This window comes from Dendropsophus ebraccatus, chromosome 8 (assembly GCF_027789765.1).
Source record: "Dendropsophus ebraccatus isolate aDenEbr1 chromosome 8, aDenEbr1.pat, whole genome shotgun sequence".
Taxonomy (NCBI): Eukaryota; Metazoa; Chordata; class Amphibia; order Anura; family Hylidae; genus Dendropsophus; species Dendropsophus ebraccatus.
In genome coordinates, this window is record NC_091461.1 from 67,808,942 (window position 1) to 67,831,556 (window position 22,615).

A 22,615-nucleotide genomic window follows, 5' to 3' on the forward strand; every position below is an offset into this window, starting at 1 on the left:
CCTCCGTGTCAGGGTGAAGGTCGCCCGTCCCCCCTGCTAGAGCCCCGGATACTTACCCCATCTCGCCAAGTCCTGCTCCTGGAGCCGGTCCTGAGATGGAGATATCCTTGTTGGAAGCCCGGCACGCGCACTGCAGAGATGAGTCCGATGCCCATAGAGAATGACGGCTCCATTCATCCTCTATGGGCATCGGACTCTATGCAGCGCGCGCCAGGCTTCCGACAAGGATATCTCCGTCCCGGGATCGGCTCCACGAATGGGACTTCGCGAGCTGGGGTAAGTATCTGGGGTTCTAGCGGGGGTCGGGTTGCCTTTTCTAACTTTGGTCAAATAAGATGCAGTGAAGAGCGATCACACCAGATCTATCCACCACTGCCTCACATAAGAGCAAGTATTTGGATTAGTATAGTAAAGAACACCTTGATGTTGGAATCTTTATTTTGTTAACATTGTAACTTTTATATATGAAATGAAAGTAACTTTCCTGTTGTTGTTCAGAACAAACAGATATTTACACCACTATCATATAGATATTAAGGCGTTAGGAGTCTGTTGAGGTGACGACATTCATAGTCCCATATTTATTTGTGCCTTTGCTCTGGAGTACTCCAAAATAATGTCTATTCTGCCATGGGAGAGATTGAATATTTTATAAAAAAATATGTGCAAATCAGAATAAAAGTTGCAACTCTATTCCACATATGAGCCAGCATAATTTAGCCATAGCAAAGGTAATTGCAGTGAGGTATGTTGTGACAGATTCATCAGAGAAGGGAACCTGCAGTCATCACTGTGTCACAACACACATCAATAAAAAAGTCTACCTTTAAGTTTACCAGGATTACCTAGCTTTAACTGCGAGCTGGTAGTTCAATGATATAGTAAAAGCAATGGCTAAAAATAATGAACCATTTTTAGACTTGAAATTCAACAGCTGAATACCATAGGTGTTATGATGACGTAACCTTATATTTTTTTCATGCCATTATGTTATCCCACATTTTTTGCAGTAACGTAAAACTAATTCTCACCGATATCTGCAGCAATGTGCTGTGAAAAGGACAGACTATATATGGGACTAGGGGGGAAAAGACAGCAGCACATGGAACAGTCAAGTATTAATAAAAATGGCAACCTCTACAGTTTCAACCGTGTGACTGTAATTATTTAATAATAATAATTCTACTTCTAGGAAACTCAACTGGTCATTCAAAAATCTGTGATTATAGCCATTGGACTGGTAGGTGATAATATATGTTCTAAATATTCATTACAGATGTCAAATGATATTAACCCACAGACGACCCTGGACATACAAGTACGCCATGGGTCACTGTCCCCAGGAGACTCTGGGTGTACCGGTATGTCCTAGGCTATGAAGCGCGCTCCGGAGCAGAGCGCGCTTCATAGGAGGTGGGGAATGGCTGCAGTGAGCAGCCCGGCCCTCACCGTTAATGACAGGCTGCAACAATCGCGGTGCAGTGTGTCATTAACCCCTTAAACGCTGAGACCGCTGTGTTTAGGTGTAAGTGACAGGGGCAGTTCCCTGTCACTTTTACCGAATGGGATCCCGATTGTTCTAATGGACTGCCGGAGGTCTCTCACCTTCCTCCGTGTGGTCTAATCGGTGCTCTGCTGGTTAAGTCTGCCACAGGCCTATGGCATAGCAATGATCAGTGTGTATAATCTGATAAATGTATGTAAAAGTCCCCCAAGGGGACTTAAAATGTGTAAAAAAAAGTAAAAAGGTCTATTTATAAATACCCCAAAGCCCCAATAAAAGTTTATATCACCCCCCTTTCCCATTATATAAATAAAACATATAAAAATAAATAAACATACAATATACCGTAGCGTGCGTAACTGTACGATCTATTAAAACAATTATATATATATATATATATATATATATATATATATATATATATGTATAATAACAATTGTCATCACTAATGGCGAACGGTGTAGATGAAAAAAGGGAAAAAACTGCTAGAATTAATGATTTTTTTTACATTAAATATAAAAAAAAATATTAAAAAAGGATCAAAACGTTCGATCTTCACAAGTATGGTATTAATAAAAACTAGAGATCATGGCGGAAAAAATGAAACCCCATACAGCCCCCTAGGTGAAAAAAAAAAACCGTTATAAGTGTCAAAATAGGCCCATTTTATTAATAATTGCAAAAAAAAAAGAAAAAAGGATTTAATTTAAATGACCTATAGAATAATGATATCATGTTGCTTTTACCATACAGTGCATTACATAGACACAGCAATTTATATCTTCATAAATAATAATTTTGCCAAACTGAATCTGACTCTGATGTCTCCACAGCTGGAGCTACTTCCCACAATATCCACCAGATTCTGTCCCAACTCCCCACAAAATGGGACCTTCATGCCCTCATAGCAGAGGTAAAGGACACACTCAGAACTGAGATAGCAGTGGTCAGAAAAGATATACTGCATGTTGCTTCCGGTATTGAATCATTAGAGGACAAACACGATGCTACTAGAGAGAATATTGGGTCGTTACAATCTACAGTCTGTGCCCAAAATACAGCATTAGAGGACATGCAGCGCCACATGGAGGACCTTGATAATAGGGGCAGGCGCAATAACATTAGAATACGGGGCCTCCCGGAAGCCACCAGAGACGAAGACCTTGCCTCTACATTGGAGGGCATGTTTAATATGATTCTAGGCGAGACACCTGCCCACAGAATTAAGTTCGATAGGGCGCATAGGGCCTTGAAACCTCGGCCCTCATCGGGCCCTCCACGTGATGTTATATGCTGTTTACACGATCATACTGTTAAGGAGGCAATTATGGCCAAATCCAGGGCAATAAAGGATTTAGACTTTGATGGGGCCGCGATTCAATTGTTCATGGATCTTTCCTGGATAACCCTCCAGAAAAGGCGCCTGCTGAGACCCCTTCTTGCTGCCTTGAGAGATTATGATGTGCCATACAGATGGAACTTCCCTTTCGCTTTTTCTGCGCGTAAGGACGGGCGCTCGGCTGTCCTGAGAACCCCAGCTGACCTGCCCAAATTCTGTGAGCTGCTGGGAATCCCTGTTCCCAAGATTACAGATTGGACCTTGGCCTTTCCCCCCGCCACCCACTCCATCAGGCTGTCAATCGGTCCGTAACAAATGCAGACGTTGAAGCTCCATCTCCTCAGCACACCGCCGATCCACTAGAGACGATCCTGCGTGAAGGCCCTACATATGTGCTGGACAGTTTCCTATTTCTTCTGCTGTTTGAGTTGTTATTGTTTGGTGATTTGTGTCTGCCCTCCTCTATGACATTCTCATGATACTTACTCCTGGGTCTTTTCTTTAGTTTATGAGTGCATAGCCGTGTGGACGAGCTCTACACAGATTATTGTTAATAGTTATAATACTGTTGACTGGATTTATCCTTCTTCCCCTCTGGGGTATGTTTGTCTTCAACTCTGAGTTGCCTTTTCTGTTTTTTTTTCTTGGCCACCAAGTTGGAGAGTGTTTGGTACCCCTACCCGGGCACTGGAGGTCCGGGTTCCTGGCCTTGTGCCGCTGCCCATTGTGGGCTTTTTGTTCTGTTTTGTGTTTATGTCCCCTTGTCTTCCCATCCCTCATGTTTCCTCCCTCAGATTCTGTCGGCCACACCTGCTGTCAGTACAGGGCAGTTGAGTTTGCTTTCAGGTTCTTCTCATTCTACAGATCGGATGAGTGTATTCATCTGCTTTTCCTCCTTATGCAGCCGATAGAATGATTAATTGTGTATCTCTTAATGTAAAAGGCCTCAACTCCAACTCAAATCGCCACCTTCTCCTTAGAGAAATGCGAACACTGCGTGCAGATGTGGTTTTCCTACAGGAAACTCACTTTGATGCCTCCAACAATTTTCATTTTGCCCATCATGCCTTCCCAACTGTCCGTTCAGCTTCAAGGGGAACCAAAATGGCGGGAATAGCTATATTATTCTCTCGACATTGTCCGTTTGCGGTGTCCTCTTCCTTTGTGGACCCAGGGGGGAGATTTGTGGTTGTGGAGGGTACCCTTCAAGGTAGACCCATAATCTTTTGTAATGTATACGCTTCAAATAAGGCACAAATTCCCTTTCTCCGTAGGGTGCTCTAGCGCCTTGCAAAATATCCCCCTGCTTGCAGAGTCTTAGGTGGAGATTTCAATATCCCATTCTCGGAAATTAATGATAGACATTTGATCTCCGGCAGATCCTCCTCGGCTGATCAGTCCAGATTGTCCTTAGAATTTCGTAAGCTTATACGATTTCATAAACTATATGACCTTTGGAGGATCGATCACCCTACGGAGAAAACTTTAACTTTTTATTCTCATCCTCATAGGACTCACTCCCGAATCGATTATTTTTTTGGCAACATCCCTACGGTCCGCCTCCTTAGACGTGCCCAAATCGAGCCTATCTCCTGGTCGAATCATGGCCCTGTTCTGATTCAATTGGCTTACATGCACACTCCAACTAGAGAATGCCACGATTGAACGAGACTCTGCTAAAAAATCAGATTACCAGAGACTCGATCAAATCCTGCATTTCTGCTTATTTTCTCAAGAACGAGGGTTTGGTTCCCTCCGATGCAATACTATGGGAAGCCCACAAGGCAGTAGTCAGGGGGCACTGTATATCACTGAGTTCCCGCCAGAAAAAGGACAGACAGGCGGCATTGCTCTCTGCAAGGCAAGCTGTACTGGCTATGGAAAGAGCTCTAACGGCGCGCCCCTCCGTGCAGACGCTGAGCAAGCTGATCGCAGCTAGAGCGCACCTCAAGGATCTCCCCTTGGCAAAGGTGGAGACTCTCCTCCTTTACTCGAGGCAGCGTTTTTATGAAAAAGGAAACAAAGCCCATACTTTACTTGCTCACATGCTTAACGACAGATCGGCTGCTCGGTCTCCACAGGCGGTGCATGATCACCTAGGGAATCTTAAATTCCATCCTAAGGATATCTCATCGGTCTTTCGGAAATTTTACTCTAAATTGTATTCTCTATCCTCCAATTTGCCCTCGGACCCGGTGGCTCGTAGTTCACGTATCAATGAGTTTTTGGAGAACTGCCACTTACCTAGTCTCTCTCCTCAGGCCCTTGATGACTTGAACTCTCCTATCACATCTGAAGAGTTGTCGGAAGTCTTGAAGGGCCTGCCCTCTGGGTGTTCACCAGGATCGGACGGCTTTACGTATCTATTACAAAACCTTTTCTTCTGAACTATCGCCTAAACTTATCTCTTTGTTCAACTCTTTTCTCCAGGATACGCCCATTCCCTCCTCTATGCTTCATTTCTATATTACTTTAATACCCAAACCCGACAGGGATCCCCAAGAATGTAGTAACTACAGACCCATAGCCCTCTTAAATTCAGACCTTAAGCTCTTCACTAAAATTTTGGCGCCTAGATTGGGCCTATGGCTCCCCTTTATTAGTAGATAAAGACCAAGTGGGATTTGTAATTAACAGGCAGGGTGGAGACAACACCAGGAGAACCGTGGACCTCATCGATGCTATTAACCAGCAGTCAGACAAGGCGTTACTATTAGGTTTAGATGCTGAGAAAGCATTTGATCACCTAGGGTGGTCCCTTATGTTTGAGACATTGACCCGTTTCGGGATTTCTGGCCCTTTTCTGACTGCTATTAGAAGCTTATATGAGAGACCCACGGCAGCTCTTAAATTCCCCCATACGATTTCAGATGTATTTTCTCTCTCTCTCGAATGGCACTCGCCAGGGTTGTCCGTTGTCACCCTTGTTGTTTGTACTCTGTATCGAACTCCTGGCGGCTGCTGTCCGACATTGTCCAGACATCAAGGGGGTCAGGGTGAGAGGTAAGGAATTCAAGATCATGTTGTTTGCTGACGATGTCCTCCTTACCTTGTCGGAGCCGATCACCATCTTGCCTGCTTTCCATGACCTCCTTGTCACCTTCGGGAACCTGTCCGGTTACAAAGTTAATTCTACGAAGTCCGAGGCTATGCCTCGGAATCTACCTGACTCTACTATAGCTAGGCTGAAATCTAATTTCAAATTCCGATGGACCTCCTCTTCCATCAAATACTTAGGTGTACGCCTGACTCCTTCTTACTCCACCTTTCAGTGAACTTTCCCCCTTTATTTCATGAAGTGAAGTCCCTCATGTTCAAATGGTCTCCTCACTACATATCCCTCTTGGGTCGCAATGCCTCTGTCAAAATGACAATTCTTTCCAAGCTTCTCTATCACTTTGAGACTCTACCGGTTCAGGTGCCAATGCACGAACTTAAGGCGGTTCAGAATGCAATATTAAATTTATATGGCACTCAGGGCGCCATCGCATTCTGAAATCTGTAATGACGAGTGGGAAATCTCAAGGGGGTCTAGCAGTGCCGAATGTAGTACACTAATATTGGGCGGCTCACCTGCGACAGATTACGGCATGGTTCAAGTATTATGCGTACAAAAAATGGGTAGAAATAGAAAAAATTTGGCTTGCCCCCTTTCACCCAAATTCCTTCCTATTGCACGTGGCTCCTCCCTCCTGCTCGCATCTCTCCCTCCAAGGTCCTATGAGGTTCACCCGTCTCTACTCCCCCGTTTCTCCCGTTAATTCCTTCCTGCTCTTTCCAAACTTCTCATCGGGACTGGACTCTCTTACTGTTCGGGAATGGTCTGTCCGGAAGCTATTCAAATTTGCAGACGTTGTAGACCCTATATCCTGTATGCTGCTCTCCTTCGAGAAGCTGGTGGACAGGAACGAGCTCTCCACTAGAGATAATTTCTTCTATCCTACTATCCGTCACTTCATGCTGACCCGTTTAGGTTCACTCACTGTCTCGAAACCGACTGCTTTCGAGCAATTAGTCAGACTGGGTACATCCACTAGCGGGCTGATCTCTTCCATTTATAGTATCTTAAATTCGCCTTGTGGGGACACCCCTGTCCGACACAGATACATGGACAAGTGTGAGGCAATATTGGGCAGGCGACTATCCCCTGAGTGTTGGAGCATTGCCTGGGACAGGGCCGCAACATCGTCCATCTGTACAAAGTATAAGGACGTACAATGTACACTATAAAATTATGATGTTCTGGTACCATACCCTGGAGCTCCTCCACAAAATGTATAGCTCAGTCTCCCCGCTTTGTTGGCGCTGCAGAGGAGCCATAGGCTCTTTGTTTCATATATATTGGGAATGTCCTCTAATCGGAGGGTACTGGTCTGAGGTCTGTGGCCTTTCTTCCAGACTCCTTTGAACTACTATCCCCATGGATCCTGCTTTATGCCTTTTGAACTTGACACCCAAGACGCTAGGCAAAAAGCATTCTTATGCCTTACTAATGGTTATTCCACATTAATTTTCTGTGTCACAACTTAGCTTTTTCGGACAAACCCCACTGCACCGACAGGGACTTGTTATTGTATGAGTATGTCTTACTTTATTGTGTTACGCTTTGTGATACATTTATCGCTTGTCTTCTTTTCTGTATGTCTTACTTGGAAAATTGGAAAATCTCAATAAAAAGTCATTTATAAAAAAAAATAATAATTTTGGGGTTCCATCATACATGTTATGGTAAAATGAAAGATGCCATTACAACTACTCCTGTAAAAAACAAGCCATTACATAGCCCTGTAGGTAGAAAAATGAAAGCGCTAGAGCTCTTAGAAGGGGAGGAGGAAAAAACGAAAACACAAAAATGAAAATTTGTGTTGTCCACTGGGTCATTTTGGGCTTGGTACTCAAGGGGTTAAATATTTCCTGTAAGATAGGTATCATGTTAAAATGGTAATCCTATTGATATCTAATAATATCTTTAATCGGGTTCTTTGGAAAAAAACTAAACAAAACGGATTTTCCACTGCGCACCAAATAAAAATTAATAAAAAAGATCTGAGAGGCAGAGAAGGAGGTACAGTAATAGGATACAAGGGAGCACAAAAGCGTCCACGGCCACATCCTCTCTGCAGGTGTCCAGGTATGGAAAAAAGAGATACAGCAGAGTGGCTCTGTGTCCAGAAAAACACACCTCTTTCACCTGTCTGGCCACCCTTGTATGCAACCGGTATTATTGTACTTCCTTCTCTGCCTCTCAGACCTTGCACATGTGCGCCTGCGCGGATTCACTGCAGTCCTCAGCAGCGAGATCTGAAAGGCAGAGAAGTAAGTACAGTAATACCGGCAGGATACAAGAGCGGGCCAGATGGGTTAAAAAGGCGTGTGTTTCTGGGCACGACACCACTCTACTGTATCTCTTTTTTCCATACCTTGGACACCTGCAGCTTGCTCTGCCCTTCATAAGGTAGCTGCATACGTAGTGGGTGCAAACATGTTTGAGCTCCCCCAACTGTATGTAACAACCACAGATTGTCCACTCTGGTTCCGGATTTTTTTTGCACTCAACCTATAAGACACCCGGCATATAACACGACTACTGAGATGATGAGTTAAAAAGTAGTCTTATACACAGGAAAATATTGTATTTTCAAATCAACTGGTGCCAGAAAGTTAGGCTCCTTTCACACATCCTCTTATTCCGTTCGAAGCTACGGCTTCACAGCTACAGACAGAACACAGACCTATATGTGCTATGGATATGTGTTGGTCCTGGGATACAGATCCCCCATCTTAAATGCAGGTCATCATATTTGCTCTGTAAACAAATATGTACATAGAATCTAAAACACCCATTACAAAAACATAACCTACATTCAAAAGATGTAGACTGACCTTACAACTGTAAGGGAAAAGTAAAAATCAACTTACTGTAGCAATGCCAATTTTTTGATTGGGTCCGACACCTCCATCAACTGCTCGTATAATTAAGATGTATTCTGACTTGGTTTCCCGATCCAGAAGAGTTGTTGTAGTGATTTCTCCTGTAAGCAAAGGTATAAATTAAAAATCAATATTAAATTGACCAGAAAATCGAGCTTAGCAATGCATTATTCACAGTCTTTTCTTGACACCAATGCCAAATCCTGGTGAAAGACAATTCCATGTCCTAATAAAAATAAAATGAATATATATATATATATATATATATATATATATATATATATATATATATATACTGTTTGAGATCTCTTTAAAACCTGGCAAAATTGCATATGGCTAGAGGATATAACCAGCCCAAAACTTAAATGTATCCAATAATAAAAACAAGCAGATTCTTACAGACAGAAGCTTTAAAGAGGACCTGTCACCCCCCGTGCCGGGGTGACAGGCTCCTGACCCCCTGTTAGAGCCCCCTATACTCACGTGATCCCGCCGGGTCCCGCTTCCTGAGTCGGTTGGGTCAGGGAGATATCAGCGCTCGAAGCCCGGCGCGCGCGCTGACAGGAGGGTCCGATGCCCAAAGAGAATGACGGAGCATAGACTCCCCATTCATTCTCTATGGGCATCTGACTCTGCTGTCAGCGCGCGTGCCGGGCTTCGGGCGCTGATATCTCTGTGACCCGACGGGCTCAGAAAGCGGGACCCGGCGGGATCACGTGAGTATAGGGGGCTCTAACGGGGGGTCGGGAGCCTGTCACCCCGGCATGGGGGGTGACAGGTCTCCTTTAAAGCCACATATTTCAGAGGCAATTCAGGAAAAATAAAAAATTTAAACTACTAATTTAAAAAATAAAATATTAAATATTTAAATAAATATATTGCTTTGAAACCTCATAAAGACAAATATTCACAAAAGAATAGATAGATCAAATTAGAGAAAGCATGGAATAAAGAAGATAGACATATTTTAGTCTGGAATTTTTTTAGTCTGGTAGCCTTGAATTTTACGTAAATGTTATTTTAAGGGTAGCTTCACACATACTGGATCCACAGCAGATTTCACGCTGCGAGTTTGCAGTGAAATCCGCTGCGGATCCTGTACTGTGAAGCTGAATGGGTCCCATACACACAGTGGATCCGCTGCCTGTATGGGACCACCCCTTTAACCCCTTAACGACACGGGGCGTATATTTATGCCCTGTGGTCGCCTCGGGGACATGTTTGTTATCGCCGCGTGCGTAATCGCCCAAAAAATTAATTAATCACATTCTCGCACGTAAATGGCGTAAGCGCAAAAAAATTCCACAGTGCAAAATTGTGCATTTTTGGTCGCATCAAATCCAGAAAAATTGTAATAAAAAGCAATAAAAAAGTTGCATATGCACAATCAAGGTATCGATAGAAAGAACATATCATGGTGTAAAAAATGACACCTTAAACAGCCCCATAGACCAAAGGATAAAAGCGTTATAAGCATGGGAATAGTGCAATTTTAAGGAACTTTGTTAATTTGTTAACAATGGTTTGAATTTTTTACAAGCCATCAGATAAAATAAAAGTTATACATGTTACATATTAAAGAAAAAGAAGATGTTAAAAAAGAAATGTTTTTTTTTTTACAATTTTACCACACTTTTTTTTTTTTTTTTTGGGGGGGGGGGAGCTGCAGTGTACCTTATGAAAATATTAAGCCTGTAATTGCAAATAACAATTAGTGGTGCAAAAAATAAGGGCTCATGTGGGTTTCTTGGTGAAAAAATGCAAGTGCTATGGTCTTTTAGGCACAAGGAGGAAAAAAACTGAAGTTTACAAAAATTTAAATTGACTCTGTCTTTAAGGGGTTAACCCCCAACCTGCTTCCCACCCACCCGCCACCCGCCCGTCCGCTGGCCCGGCCCTGAGCATACATTACCTGTTCGGCGCCACGGCTGTGTGTGACGCTACCGGCTCTCCTCGCTCCTCATCAGCCACCTGATTGGCTGATGGGGAGGGAGGGTAGGTGGGAGCGTCATACACAGCCGTGGCCATGAATTGAGCTGTTTGTCTGCAGCATATCCTGAATCACACCCTGACGCTGCAGAAAATCCTCACTTCCTGGTCCACATGGTCTCGGCTACTCTGTCCTCCCCCTCCCTTCTGAGACGAAAGTCATATGATCTGTCTCTTCTGTTGCCAGACAAGCTGCAACATCTCATATCTAACCCTGTCCACCACTGACATCACATCAATCAGTGAGCAAATGGCCAAAGGGCAGGAAAACAACAGAACAGTGACATTCTCCAGAGCAGTTTAGGGGAAATGAAACAGTTGTTTCATCTCTCTCCATATAGATGGATATGTGGCCAAGGGTAAGCTTGACTGTCGATGTCAAGGGTTAATTTATTACCTCTGACAGTTAGAGAATGCCAGTAGTGCCAGCACACAACATTTCTAGTTATCCAACAGTGAGGGAGTTAATAGTAATCAGAAAAGAAGTCCAGTCAGTGTTGTGTGAGCTAAAAGGAAGCAGTGTCCTGTGTGAGATATATTTATATATTGCAACTCAGTGGCAACAATATGCAAGTAAATCAGTCAATAAATGGGCTTACACACTGTGGTACTTAACCATGCAACTCTATGGAGCTAAAGTACAGACATGTACTTGATAAATCTGACAATCCAAATTTGGTTATTTGGTTGATAATATATTGTGAAAAATCTCCATAAGAATACAGTACTTCTTTAGGATGTCATTTAGCACTAATGACCTCATACCTAACACAGTGTTTAAGCTCCAAATGTGTCGCCAAATAATAAAAAAAAACGATTCGTATCTTGAGAGTGTCTGTGAGTCCCTTTTAACTCTGAAAGGGCCATAGTCTACATCAGGGATTTGTGCTTCAGGTCACTACTGCTTTTCTTTTCTTTGAAGCCTTATATTTATGGCCTAGAGCAGATTTTATTAAAGGATATTCAATTAGGGGTTCCCCCCAATGAAGGCAGATGGATGTCAGAGGAGTATTCCCTGCTCTGAAACTCCACTGTATAATTCAGATAAAAATAACTGCAGAAACTGCAGAAAAAAAATATTAAAATGTTTCAAACATTAGAAGTTGTAGGAAAAACAAATAACTGGCGGCATCATGCCCCTCTAAACCAGCTTACTAGGGAGCCATACTCAGATAAATCCGCAGATCTATGGATCTAAAGATTAAAAAGTTTAAATGGGATGAGACAACCCAAAAGGGGTACTTCCATCCCTGTTCTCCACATAAGTGCTGGTCTCAGAGTTGTAATTTACATGATCAAAAATTTATGAAGAAGGAATAAGAGCCAGGACCAGGGACCTCCACTCTGCACCATTTCCACCATCTCTTAAAGATTAACAAGGTTTTGGCAGCTATACAGGCAGTTATATCCACCAAAACATTGTTGTTCTTTAAAATGTAGTGGAATATATAAACTCCACTGGACACATCTATGAGACCCTCTGTTTAGACCGAGATTCGCTTTCTTGTATCAGAAATTTGTCATATCCTGTGCATCCTAGAAAACTTTTTTTTTTATAGCAGTTTTATAGCAGTTGTGGGTATACGAATTATATTGGTTACATCATATATATATATATATATATATATTATTATTATTATTATTTTTGCAACTGCATTGTCTATCTCAGAGAGTGCTAGTTTATTTGACTTACTACTAAATACATTTTTGGTTTACTACTGTACATTATAAATAGAACCTAGAATAAAACTCTTAAAAATACATTATTTTTTCATAGGATCAAACTTTTATTTTTATTAACCTCTTCATGACCAAAGGTCAACTTTTTATTATTTTTTTTTTATTATTTTTTCTACAGTTACATATTCAATCATTGCCTTTGCCATAGCATAACATTTAGAGATGAGAGAACCGGGTTCAGGTTCGAGTTGGTCCGAACCTGAACGTTCGGTATTTGATTAGCTGGGTCTGCAGAACTTGGATAAGCTCTAAGGTTGTCTGGAAAACATGGATACAACCAATGACTATATCCATGTTTTCCAGATAGCCTTAGGGCTTTATCCAAGTTCAGCAGCCACCGCTAATCAAATGCCGAAAGTTCGGGTTCGGATCGAATCGAGCATGCTCGAGGTTCGCTCATCTCTAATAACATTGATCAGTACTATTGACAATCTTCTCATAGAGCCTGCCTGAGGGCAGCCCATCAGAAGATTGCTGAGATTGCAGAGGTAAGGAGTTTCCCTTGGCTTGTCAGGGAAAGTGATCGGGATCCCGGCAGCATAGCAGTCAGTGACAGGCATTTATCCTCTCACTAACTTTCTTAAATGCTGCGTTAACTATGCATAGCACCGTTTAAGGGATTACTGACAGGCAGCCGCAGTCACGCAGTCATTGCGCCATCATTACCTCTGGCGCCGGCGACACATTTGAGCGGTCCTGCACACAATAAAAGTGCCTTCATGTGCAGTGCAGCGGCATGAGCAATAGGAATGTATATATACTGAATGTGGACATAAAGGGGTTAAAAACAATTACCTTTACCATTCTGTAAACATTTTGTATTTTTATATGTGTATTTAAGGTTTCCTTATTTCCTCCTTTAGATGTAATCTTTCTGTGTACTCTACTGTACTATATACAGTATTTTGTGGTACAACAGAAAGATTGTAAATGATTGGATTAGAACCTTACTGGCATTGTTTTTTGCTAAATCCCCATTTCTTTAATAGTATTCTTTTTCCCATGTGCACCCAAGGCTTTTTTCATTGATAGACAGAATCAATAGAGATATAAAAATTGGAGCATTTCAGTCATAAGAAACTATGGCAGTCTAAGTATCATACTGTCTACTGTAATTTACAAGCACTATTTTTATTTCACCTAGATTTTTATGGAGACACTTTTTTAAAACAAAAGAACAGATGACAGAGATAAAAATAGAGGAACAATAATTTTCCATTTCTCATGTTCTAGAATACGTTATTTCTAGCCAGACTCTATTAGGTGTGTACAAAGTTACTGGATGCAACTAAGATTAATGTCATGTTACTGGGTCTGTAGGATCTGGAAAACATGAGCACAACATATACAATTATAAGTTACAGTTCAATGGAAAAAAAAAAAAAAAGGTGTGTTCCACAATTATAATCAACTACTGTAGATAAAACGGGTAGACCACACAGTGAACACTGTTAGACTGGCCATACACCTTAGATAGCTGTTGGTTGAACACTCATCCGGCCTACATGTTCCCCACATGCTTGTTCAGCTTAGCACAGCTAGGAGTCTTTTAAATAAGCAAGAGAAGAAAGCTGCTGCAAGAGAGATTGTTTCCATTCTCTATGTTGGGCATATTGAACACCAACTGCCTTTTCTTTATATCCAATACAAACTATAGAGGGTACAGTTTGGATGGTCTTAGATGGTTGACAGACATTAAAGGGGTTGTGCAGTGGCCATTTACTGATGCTGCCAGGGCTCTGAGGGGCATACCAGTGCTGTATACTTACCCGTTCTGATCAAATGCTAGTTCCCGGGCCACTTGTTGTCCACCACTGTCATCTTCCTTTGAACTTCAGTTGATGTGCTGTGTGGACAGGAAATGACCACTGAATAGTAATTTGCTGTCCACACTGCACATTAGCTTAAAGTGACACTGTCACCCCCAATAATCATTTTTCAATCTTTACAGGTGTGTGTAACCCGCCTATATCTCTCTGCATACCTGTAACTATTTTTCAGTTTCATGAGGTGGCTTTCCCTGAAAGCGTAATTTGGCCGGGTATCTTCTAGCGCCACTGAGCGGGGCTTGGACCCTGAAGCCCCGCCCATTACAGCGCCGTTGACCCCGCCCCCTTGGGCTCTGTGTTTGAGGCCTCCCTGACGTGCGCGTCCACATCTCCCGCCGTCTTCCGCGTGTGGGATTGTCATGTGGCGCGCAGGCGCAGAAGGTGACCGCCGGGTCACCCACAGCCGGGCTGTGCGTGCGATCGCACAGCCCACCGATTACACCGGCCGCACCGTCCCTTGTTGCGTGGGACTCTCCGGATGCCTCGCTGCGGCTGTGAAACCCTCCTCACAGCCAGCAGCGAGGCGCAGACATAGAGCGCAGGCGCACCGCGGCGTCCGCCGCGCACTGCGCATGCGCCGAATAGGACCGCCGCAGTGCGCCTGCGCTCTATGTCTGCGCCTCGCTGCTGGCTGTGAGGAGGGTTTCACAGCCGCAGCGAGGCATCCGGAGAGTCCCACGCAACAAGGGCCGGTGCGGCCGGTGTAATCGGCGGGCTGTGCGATCGCACGCACAGCCCGGCTGTGGGTGACCCGGCGGTCACCTTCTGCGCCTGCGCGCCACATGACAATCCCGCACGCGGAAGACGGTGGGAGATGTGGACGCGCACGTCAGGGAGGCCTCAAACACAGAGCCCAAGGGGGCGGGGTCAACGGCGCTGTAATGGGCGGGGCTATGTGGCGCTTCAGGGACCAAGCCCCGCCCAGTGGCGCTAGAAGATACCCGGCCAAATTACGCTTTCAGGGAAAGCCACCTCATGAAACTGAAAAATAGTTACAGGTATGCAGAGAGATATAGGCGGGTTACACACACCTGTAAAGATTGAAAAATGATTATTGGGGGTGACAGTGTCACTTTAAGTTCAGAAGATGACAGCGGTGGACAGCGGACGGCCTGGGAATTGGTTTTTACAACACAGCTGGACAGGTAAGTCTACAGCACTGGTCACCCGAAGCATCAGTAAATGGTCACTTACACTACACAACCCCTTTAATCTAATGATACCCAGCCTTAGTACAGTTACAAAACGTATTATGTACAACCAGCTATTTTTATATTGCTCATACTATAATAAAGCTTAAAGGGGTACTCTGGATAAAAAAAAATTAAATCAACTGGTGTCAGAAAGTTATCCAGGTTTGTAGCTTACTTCTATTTAAAAATCTTCCTGTACTTATCAGCTGTTGTATGTAATGCAGGAAATGATGCATTCTTTCCAGTCTGACACAGTGCTTTCTGCTGCCACCTCTGCCCATGAACTGTCTAAGGGTGGGTTCCGACTACAGAATTCTCGTGGATTCTTTTGAATTTCATCACTAGAACACGCTCACAGCCGCTCCTTTTCGCCGGCTCCATAGACACCATTCTATGGGCCGGCCGATTCTGCTATCCGCTGAAAGAGGTGCGCGCCGCTACAGACAATAATCGTCCCATGGAATAGAGTGCAACGATCAGCCGACATCGTTCATGTCGGCTGATCATTGCAGTCGCTTGTTTTTCAACATGTTGAATAGGAGCGTCAGCATCAGATGCTGCTATATCCAATGGGCCGCCCGGACGATCAGTGATCACCCGGGCAGCCCCCTGCAGCTCCCCGCCGCCCCTCCCGCACTCACCCGCTCGCCGCCGCCGCGCTGAATAGCGGCGGCAGCGAGAGGGGAACGAGGAGCAAACGAGCGCTGAGAGCGCGTGTGTGCTCCTTTAAACAACCCATGGAATAGGGGCTTAATGCAGGAGAGGTTTTCTATGGGGATTTGCTACTGCTCTGGACAGTTCCTGTCAAAAGCAGAAGTGGCAGGAACTGTGAGACTACAATGAATATACCACAGCTGATAAATACTTGAACACTTTATATTTTTAAATAAAAGTAATTTACTAATCTGTTTAACTTTCTGACACCAGTTAATTTAAAAAACATATTTTACTATGGCATACCCCTTTTAAAGCAAACCTGTCACAGGGTATTAGGTGGGTAAACCAAGCGGATGTTTTTTAGGTCACCTAATGGTCATATTACATGTACCAATTTGCCCAATAAGGGAGCATGGATCTGCTAAATCAGTGTTTGCTCACTTAGCCTATAGCACGGCTCGATGATCATGTAGCAAGGAATGCACGGACATTGTTAGCAATGCTTTCACATAACATACAAAACAATAAAATGTTTACTTAAAATGTACTGAAGCCTTTACTCCACATTTCCTGTGCCCCACAGACACTTGAGAAAGAGAATGGACCGGTCTCGAAATGCCTGCAACACCACTGTGCTCACTCCTACATCCACTGAAAGTAAAGCCCAGTGGATGTCAATCAACAAGCTGTATAGAACTGAGCAGAGGGGCATTGCAGGCAAGAACTGGAATATACACAGCTTAGCGTTTGCATCGCAGAAAACACCCCCTGGGCTTTTGGAGCTAATTTTCATAATGATAGAAATATCTCAGCTCTTGAGGGCTTTATCTGTGAAAGCAAGGTATGCTTGAAATCAGACCAAGGAACCCTATACAGCCACACACAGGTCTGCTTTAATCATTATATAGTTAAAACTTTCTAATATACTTCTCTTGAAATCTACACAACAAATTACCCTGCCACAACAAATCTCCATGTCTTCATGTCATGGTTTTAGAGCTGGGAATGAGTTTAGAATTCAGAATAATGTTTCAGTTCACCAAGAACAAGCTGAAATCGTAAAAGTGTCCAAAATAATAACAAAATAGCTTTTATTATAACAAATCTTTATTTACTGACACTGGACAACCTGTTTCTGTATAAATACCATCTTTATAAAGCATCTTTCAAGTAGTTCAACATAGTGAAGGTGAATCTTGACATTCTGTTTTAAAATTACTTCAATAGGAACTATTTTTGAGCAGTGAAGGTTTGACTAATTTTCAACTCCCACGATAAGTACTTATGTCTTTACAAGGCATCAGTTGGACACATCTGAGCATAGTGAACACTCTATAGCTTAGCGTTATAGCTTCTCAAGCAGCTGAAAGGACTTAAACAAGTGTAAAGAGTACAGAATCAGCTGGTGCCCAGTCTATAAGTTAAATTACTGCCAACAATGTTTTTCGGTCCAGAGAATCATTTCAACAATAACTTTCATCATTAACATAACATTATTCACAATCTAGATTACCTGGAGATTTTCAGATTTTCATATTAAAGCATTTGATATATATATATATTTTTTTTAACTTAAAACTTCCAGAATTTCTACAATATCAAATCTTGTTAAAACTTGTCATCCTCTACAATGTCACTGTCATTATAATTTTAAGAATGTAAATCAACAGGGGATACGATATAAAAAAGCAAGTTTGTAATTCACATTTTTTTTTAGTTATTATGCTTTAAAACAAACCTAAACTAAAAAAAAAATGTAAATTGCAAACATGCTTTATTTCACAAAACCTGTTTATTTGCATTTTGAAAACAATAGTGACACTTTAACAGTAAAATAATGTCAAGTGTTAAAAGGGTATTCTAATCTAAACTAATATTTTCAATCTCATAGGGCTTGTCAAGTTATATATTTTTGCAAATACATAAATTTAGGAAACTTGCCACCTTCTCCTTATATGTTGCAATTCCAGGTTACAGACCACCTCTCTGTTCTAAAAACTGTGGTCTGGTGCATATAACAATATTCATACCCTATATCTCTATAGATCAAATATATATATATATATATATATATATATATATATATATATATATATATATATATATATATATATATACATACCAGCCAGACTACTACTTTTAGAATGGAGTGAATGTATATCACAGTACATAGCAAGCTGCAGCATTCCATTGAAATCCATCAGTGATATGGCTTGACTCTTGCCTTCAAATAAATGATCATCTACAGTAAGCTGAAATATAAGCAAATCAAAGTTGATTAACCCTTTGAGGACCAGGCCCAAAATGACCCAGTGGACCGCGCAAATTTTGATCTTAGTGTTTTCGTTTTTCCCTCCTCCCCTTCTAAGAGCTCTAGCACTCTCAGTTTTCTATCTACAAGCCATGTAAGTGCTTGTTTTTTACAGGAATAGTTGTACTTTGTAATGGCGTCTTTCATTTTACCATCACATGTATGATGGAATTTCAAATATATTATTTATGAAGATATAAATAGGTGAAATCGTAAAAAAGAATGCAATATGGTAACGTTTGGGGGGTTCCTGTGTCTACGTAATGCACTATATGGTAAAAGCAACATTATACTATTATTCTATAGGTCAGCCCGAACACAACCATATGCAGGTTTACACAGATTCTCTAATGTTATATATTTTTTTTTTATGAAATCCTTTTTTTTGGCAATTAATTATAAATAAATTAGGCCTATTGTGATGCTTATAACGGTTTTATTTTTTCACCTACGGGGCTGAATGGGGTGTCATTTTTTTCCGCCATGATCTCTAGTTTTTATTAATACCATATTTGTGAAGATCGGACGTTTTGATCACTTTTTACTAATTTTTTTTATATATAATGTAACATAAAATCGGTAATCCGCGCACTTTTTTCCCTCTTTTCGTCTACGCCGTTCACCGATCACAATGACGCTTGTTATATTTTAATAGATTGGACAATTACGCACGCTACGGTATATTATATGTTTATCTATTTATTTATTTTTATATGTTTTATTTATATAATGGGAAAGGGGGGTGATTTCAACTTTTATTGGGGGAGGGGTTTTGGGGTAGTGTGTTAGTGTTTTTAACTTTTTTTTTTTTTTACACATTTGAAGTCCCTTTGGGGGACTTGTACATACATTAGTTAGATTTTTACACTGATCATTGCTATGCCATAGGCATAGCATTGATCAGTGTTATCGGCGATCTGCTCATTGAGCCTGCCTGTGCAGGCTAAGTGCAGCAGATCGCCGATTGGACCGCACGGAGGCAGGTGAGAGACCTCCGGCGGTCTGTTTTACCGATCGGGACCCCCGCAGTCGCGATCGCGGCGTTTAAGGAGTTAATGATACGCGGTAGCGCGATCGCTGCAGCGTGTCATTACCGGTGAGGTCCCGGCTGCTGATTGCAGCCGGCCCCCACCTGCTATGAAGCGCGCTCCACTCCGGAGCACGCTTCATAGCGGGAGAAACACCCAGGGTGTACAGTTACGCCCTAGGTCGTCTGGGGACAGACTTCCATGGCGTAACTATACGCCCTGGGTCGTCTAAGGGTTAAAGCGTAACTGTCATGTTTTTTTTATTGCAGAAATCAGTAGTATAAGCGATTTTAAGAAACTCTGTAATAGGTTTCATCAGCCAAAAAAGCCTCCTTCTGTACTCAAGAAGCAATCTCCCAGCCTCCCCCCCTGACTTCTCATCTGTGCATTATCAGGCAAACACGTCTTCATTACAGAGAAGCCAGTGAAGACGGGTTCTGCTCTCTCCATTGTAAGCCTATGAAGGGGGAAGGGGCTGAGGGAGATGAGGGAGCAGGAAGAGGTGACATGAAGGTCAGCTGTTTGTAGACTCTCTGGGCACCTAAAACGCTGGATTCAGGTCTCAGAAAGGTCAGTGCTTATCTATGAACTTACTGAGAGAAGATTGCAGGGTGTTGTGCTGTGCAGAAATCCTCCGTGCTCAGTCACTCCTAACAGCCCCTCCCCTCTCCATAGCCACATAATGGAGACAGAAATCCTGCTTCTTGTGATGTGAGGGGGGAGGCTGGGAGATTGCTTTTTCAGTCCAGAAGGAAACTCTTTTAGTACATAAAACCTATTACAGAGTTTCTTAAAATCGCTTGTACTGTTGATATTTAATGTTTTCAGAAAAATGGCCCTGAAATGACAGTTACGCTTTAAGTTTTACTTAACCTCTTAAAGGACAACTCCTACAAATTTTTTTTTTCTTATTTAACACACATTACAAAGTTATATAACTTCGTAATGTGGTTAAATACCCAGTCTGGCCCCCTTCCCCCACTTACGGACCCCCGAACCCCCGGAAGTTAAAGAAATTATACATTACCTATTACGGTCGTCACCATCCTCTTCTCCCGGGCGCCATCTTGAGACAACAACGTCAGAGCCGGGGGGCGGTCCGGGTCTTCTTCCTCCTCAGCGTCTTCATGGAAAGTGAATAGGATAAAAAAAGGCTGCTGGTGCACATGCGCACCAGCAGCCTTTTCATTGGCTGGAGCGCTTCACATGGCTTCCAGCTTGCTCAGCCCTGATTGGCTGAGCTTGCTGGAAGCCATGTGATGTGCTCCAGCCAATGAAAAGGCTGCCGATGCGCAAGCGCACTAGCAGCCTTTTCCGTCCCCTGGACCCGGAAGTGAGAGACATCGCTGGACGTCGGACGGCAGTGACGGAGAGGCGGACAGCGAGCAAATCGACTGGGGATCGTCACCGGAGTGATGGTGAGTATGGTGTCTGTGTGTCTGTGTTTTTTTTTTTTTTTGGGGGGGGGGGGTCCCCACGGGAGTTGCCCTTTAAGGGCGGAGCCAATTTTCGTTTTTACCTCCTTGTGTTTAAAAGGCCATAGCACTTGCATTTTTTCACCTAGAATCCCACATAAGCCCTAATTTTTTGCGCCACTAATTTTACTTTGTAATAGCGACTTATTTTATCCTATAGAAAACTGACATGTTATATATGTTCCTCAAACTTTTTTATTATTTGATGGCTCGTAAAAAATAAAACCTTCTACAGCAAAAAAAAACGTTCCCTAAAATTGCTCTATTCCCATGCTTACAGCGCTTTTATCCTTTGGTCTATGGGGCTGATTGAGGTGTCATTTTTTGCGCCATGTGTTGTTCTTTCTGTCATGTTTGACAGCTGCATCTAACAGTGTTAATTAGCAGGAGCGGGAGCTAATAGTCGCGGTAGGGATTGCGGCAGTTCAGAGCGGGGTCGCGGCACGACCCCCTCTGAACTCCTCTTCCGGGCATATGCTGTACGGGTACAGCATATGTCTCTAAGAGGTTAATTATAACTGAACTTAGATGATCTTTTAGGAGAACACAGAAAAGGCTGGAGATCGAGCCGACAGAGGTAGGATTTCACTGTAAATATACTGTAATTCTGCAGTTTGGTATGTATAGTCAAAATAAATTCAGTTTAGTAAAAATATGCCCCTAAGGTAGGCATAGCCTTTAAAAAAAATCTATTTAAAAAAAATGACCTGATCGGGCATTGATCCGAAACTGCGGTGAACCATCCAATGAGTATATAATAGACTCCTGCCCATATTCTCTGGAACGATCCAAATCTGTTGCATTCAAGAATAGCACAGTAGCACCTAGGAAACAAAGGAAACGGAAAGGGAAAATAGCCATGAAAGCTTCTGGATATATGGGCACATTCATAACACTTACATCTTTAAGCATAAATGTCATTTTAAACAACTTTGTAAAATCAATAATACAAGCAAATATATATATAAAAAAACATCCATTATATACAGTATTTTATCTTAAAGCTGTCAACAGCAGAGAAAGGCAAAATTAGTATTAGCTTACATTGCCCATACAAGTCTATGGAGAGAGGAGGGGCCAAGGGGAATGTGCTGACAGTATGATAGCAGAAATATTCTAAATGCTGGGATATGGCTGAAATCACTGGTCAAACTGCTTAATACTAATCTGGGAACTTCTTAAGGTTTGCTACAGTGAGGTAGGATTGCAGGATCTTGTTTTCAGTGTGTGTATATAGTGTACAGGAGCCAGCACAGTGGTTAGTCTGCATTTACACTGCAGCTAAGCATAGGGAAAGCAGACACCTAGGAGTTTGCAGGCAGGTAACCATGGGGTAAATGCTATATACAAGTAACAGAATGGTCAGATACAGTGCCACACCTCTTGTACACACAGGAAAGCCTTTCCTAAAAAAGTGACAGTTACACTTTAAGGCTGCGTTCACACTACGTATATTTCAGTCAGTATTGCAACCATAACCAGGAGTGGATTAAAAACACAGAAAGGATCTGTTCACACAATGTTGAAATTGAGTGGATGACCGTCATTTAATGGCAAATATTTGCTGGTATTTTAAAACAACGGCCGTTGTATGGAAATAATGGCAGTTATTTACCGTT

At 42.5% G+C, this 22,615-nt stretch overlaps 1 protein-coding gene across 1 annotated transcript in view; it reads right to left on the reverse strand.

Moving 5' to 3' along the window:
- Window positions 1-22,615, reverse strand: part of CDH23 (cadherin related 23) — a 671,672-nt gene that overhangs the window by 219,074 nt on the left and 429,983 nt on the right. Inside the window, exons 18-19 of the mRNA XM_069981852.1 lie at window positions 21,704-21,820; window positions 8,763-8,875 (exon numbers count right to left, since the gene is read on the reverse strand). Of these exons, the coding sequence (XP_069837953.1) occupies window positions 8,763-8,875; window positions 21,704-21,820 (230 nt within the window). The remainder of the gene's footprint in view (window positions 1-8,762; window positions 8,876-21,703; window positions 21,821-22,615) is intronic.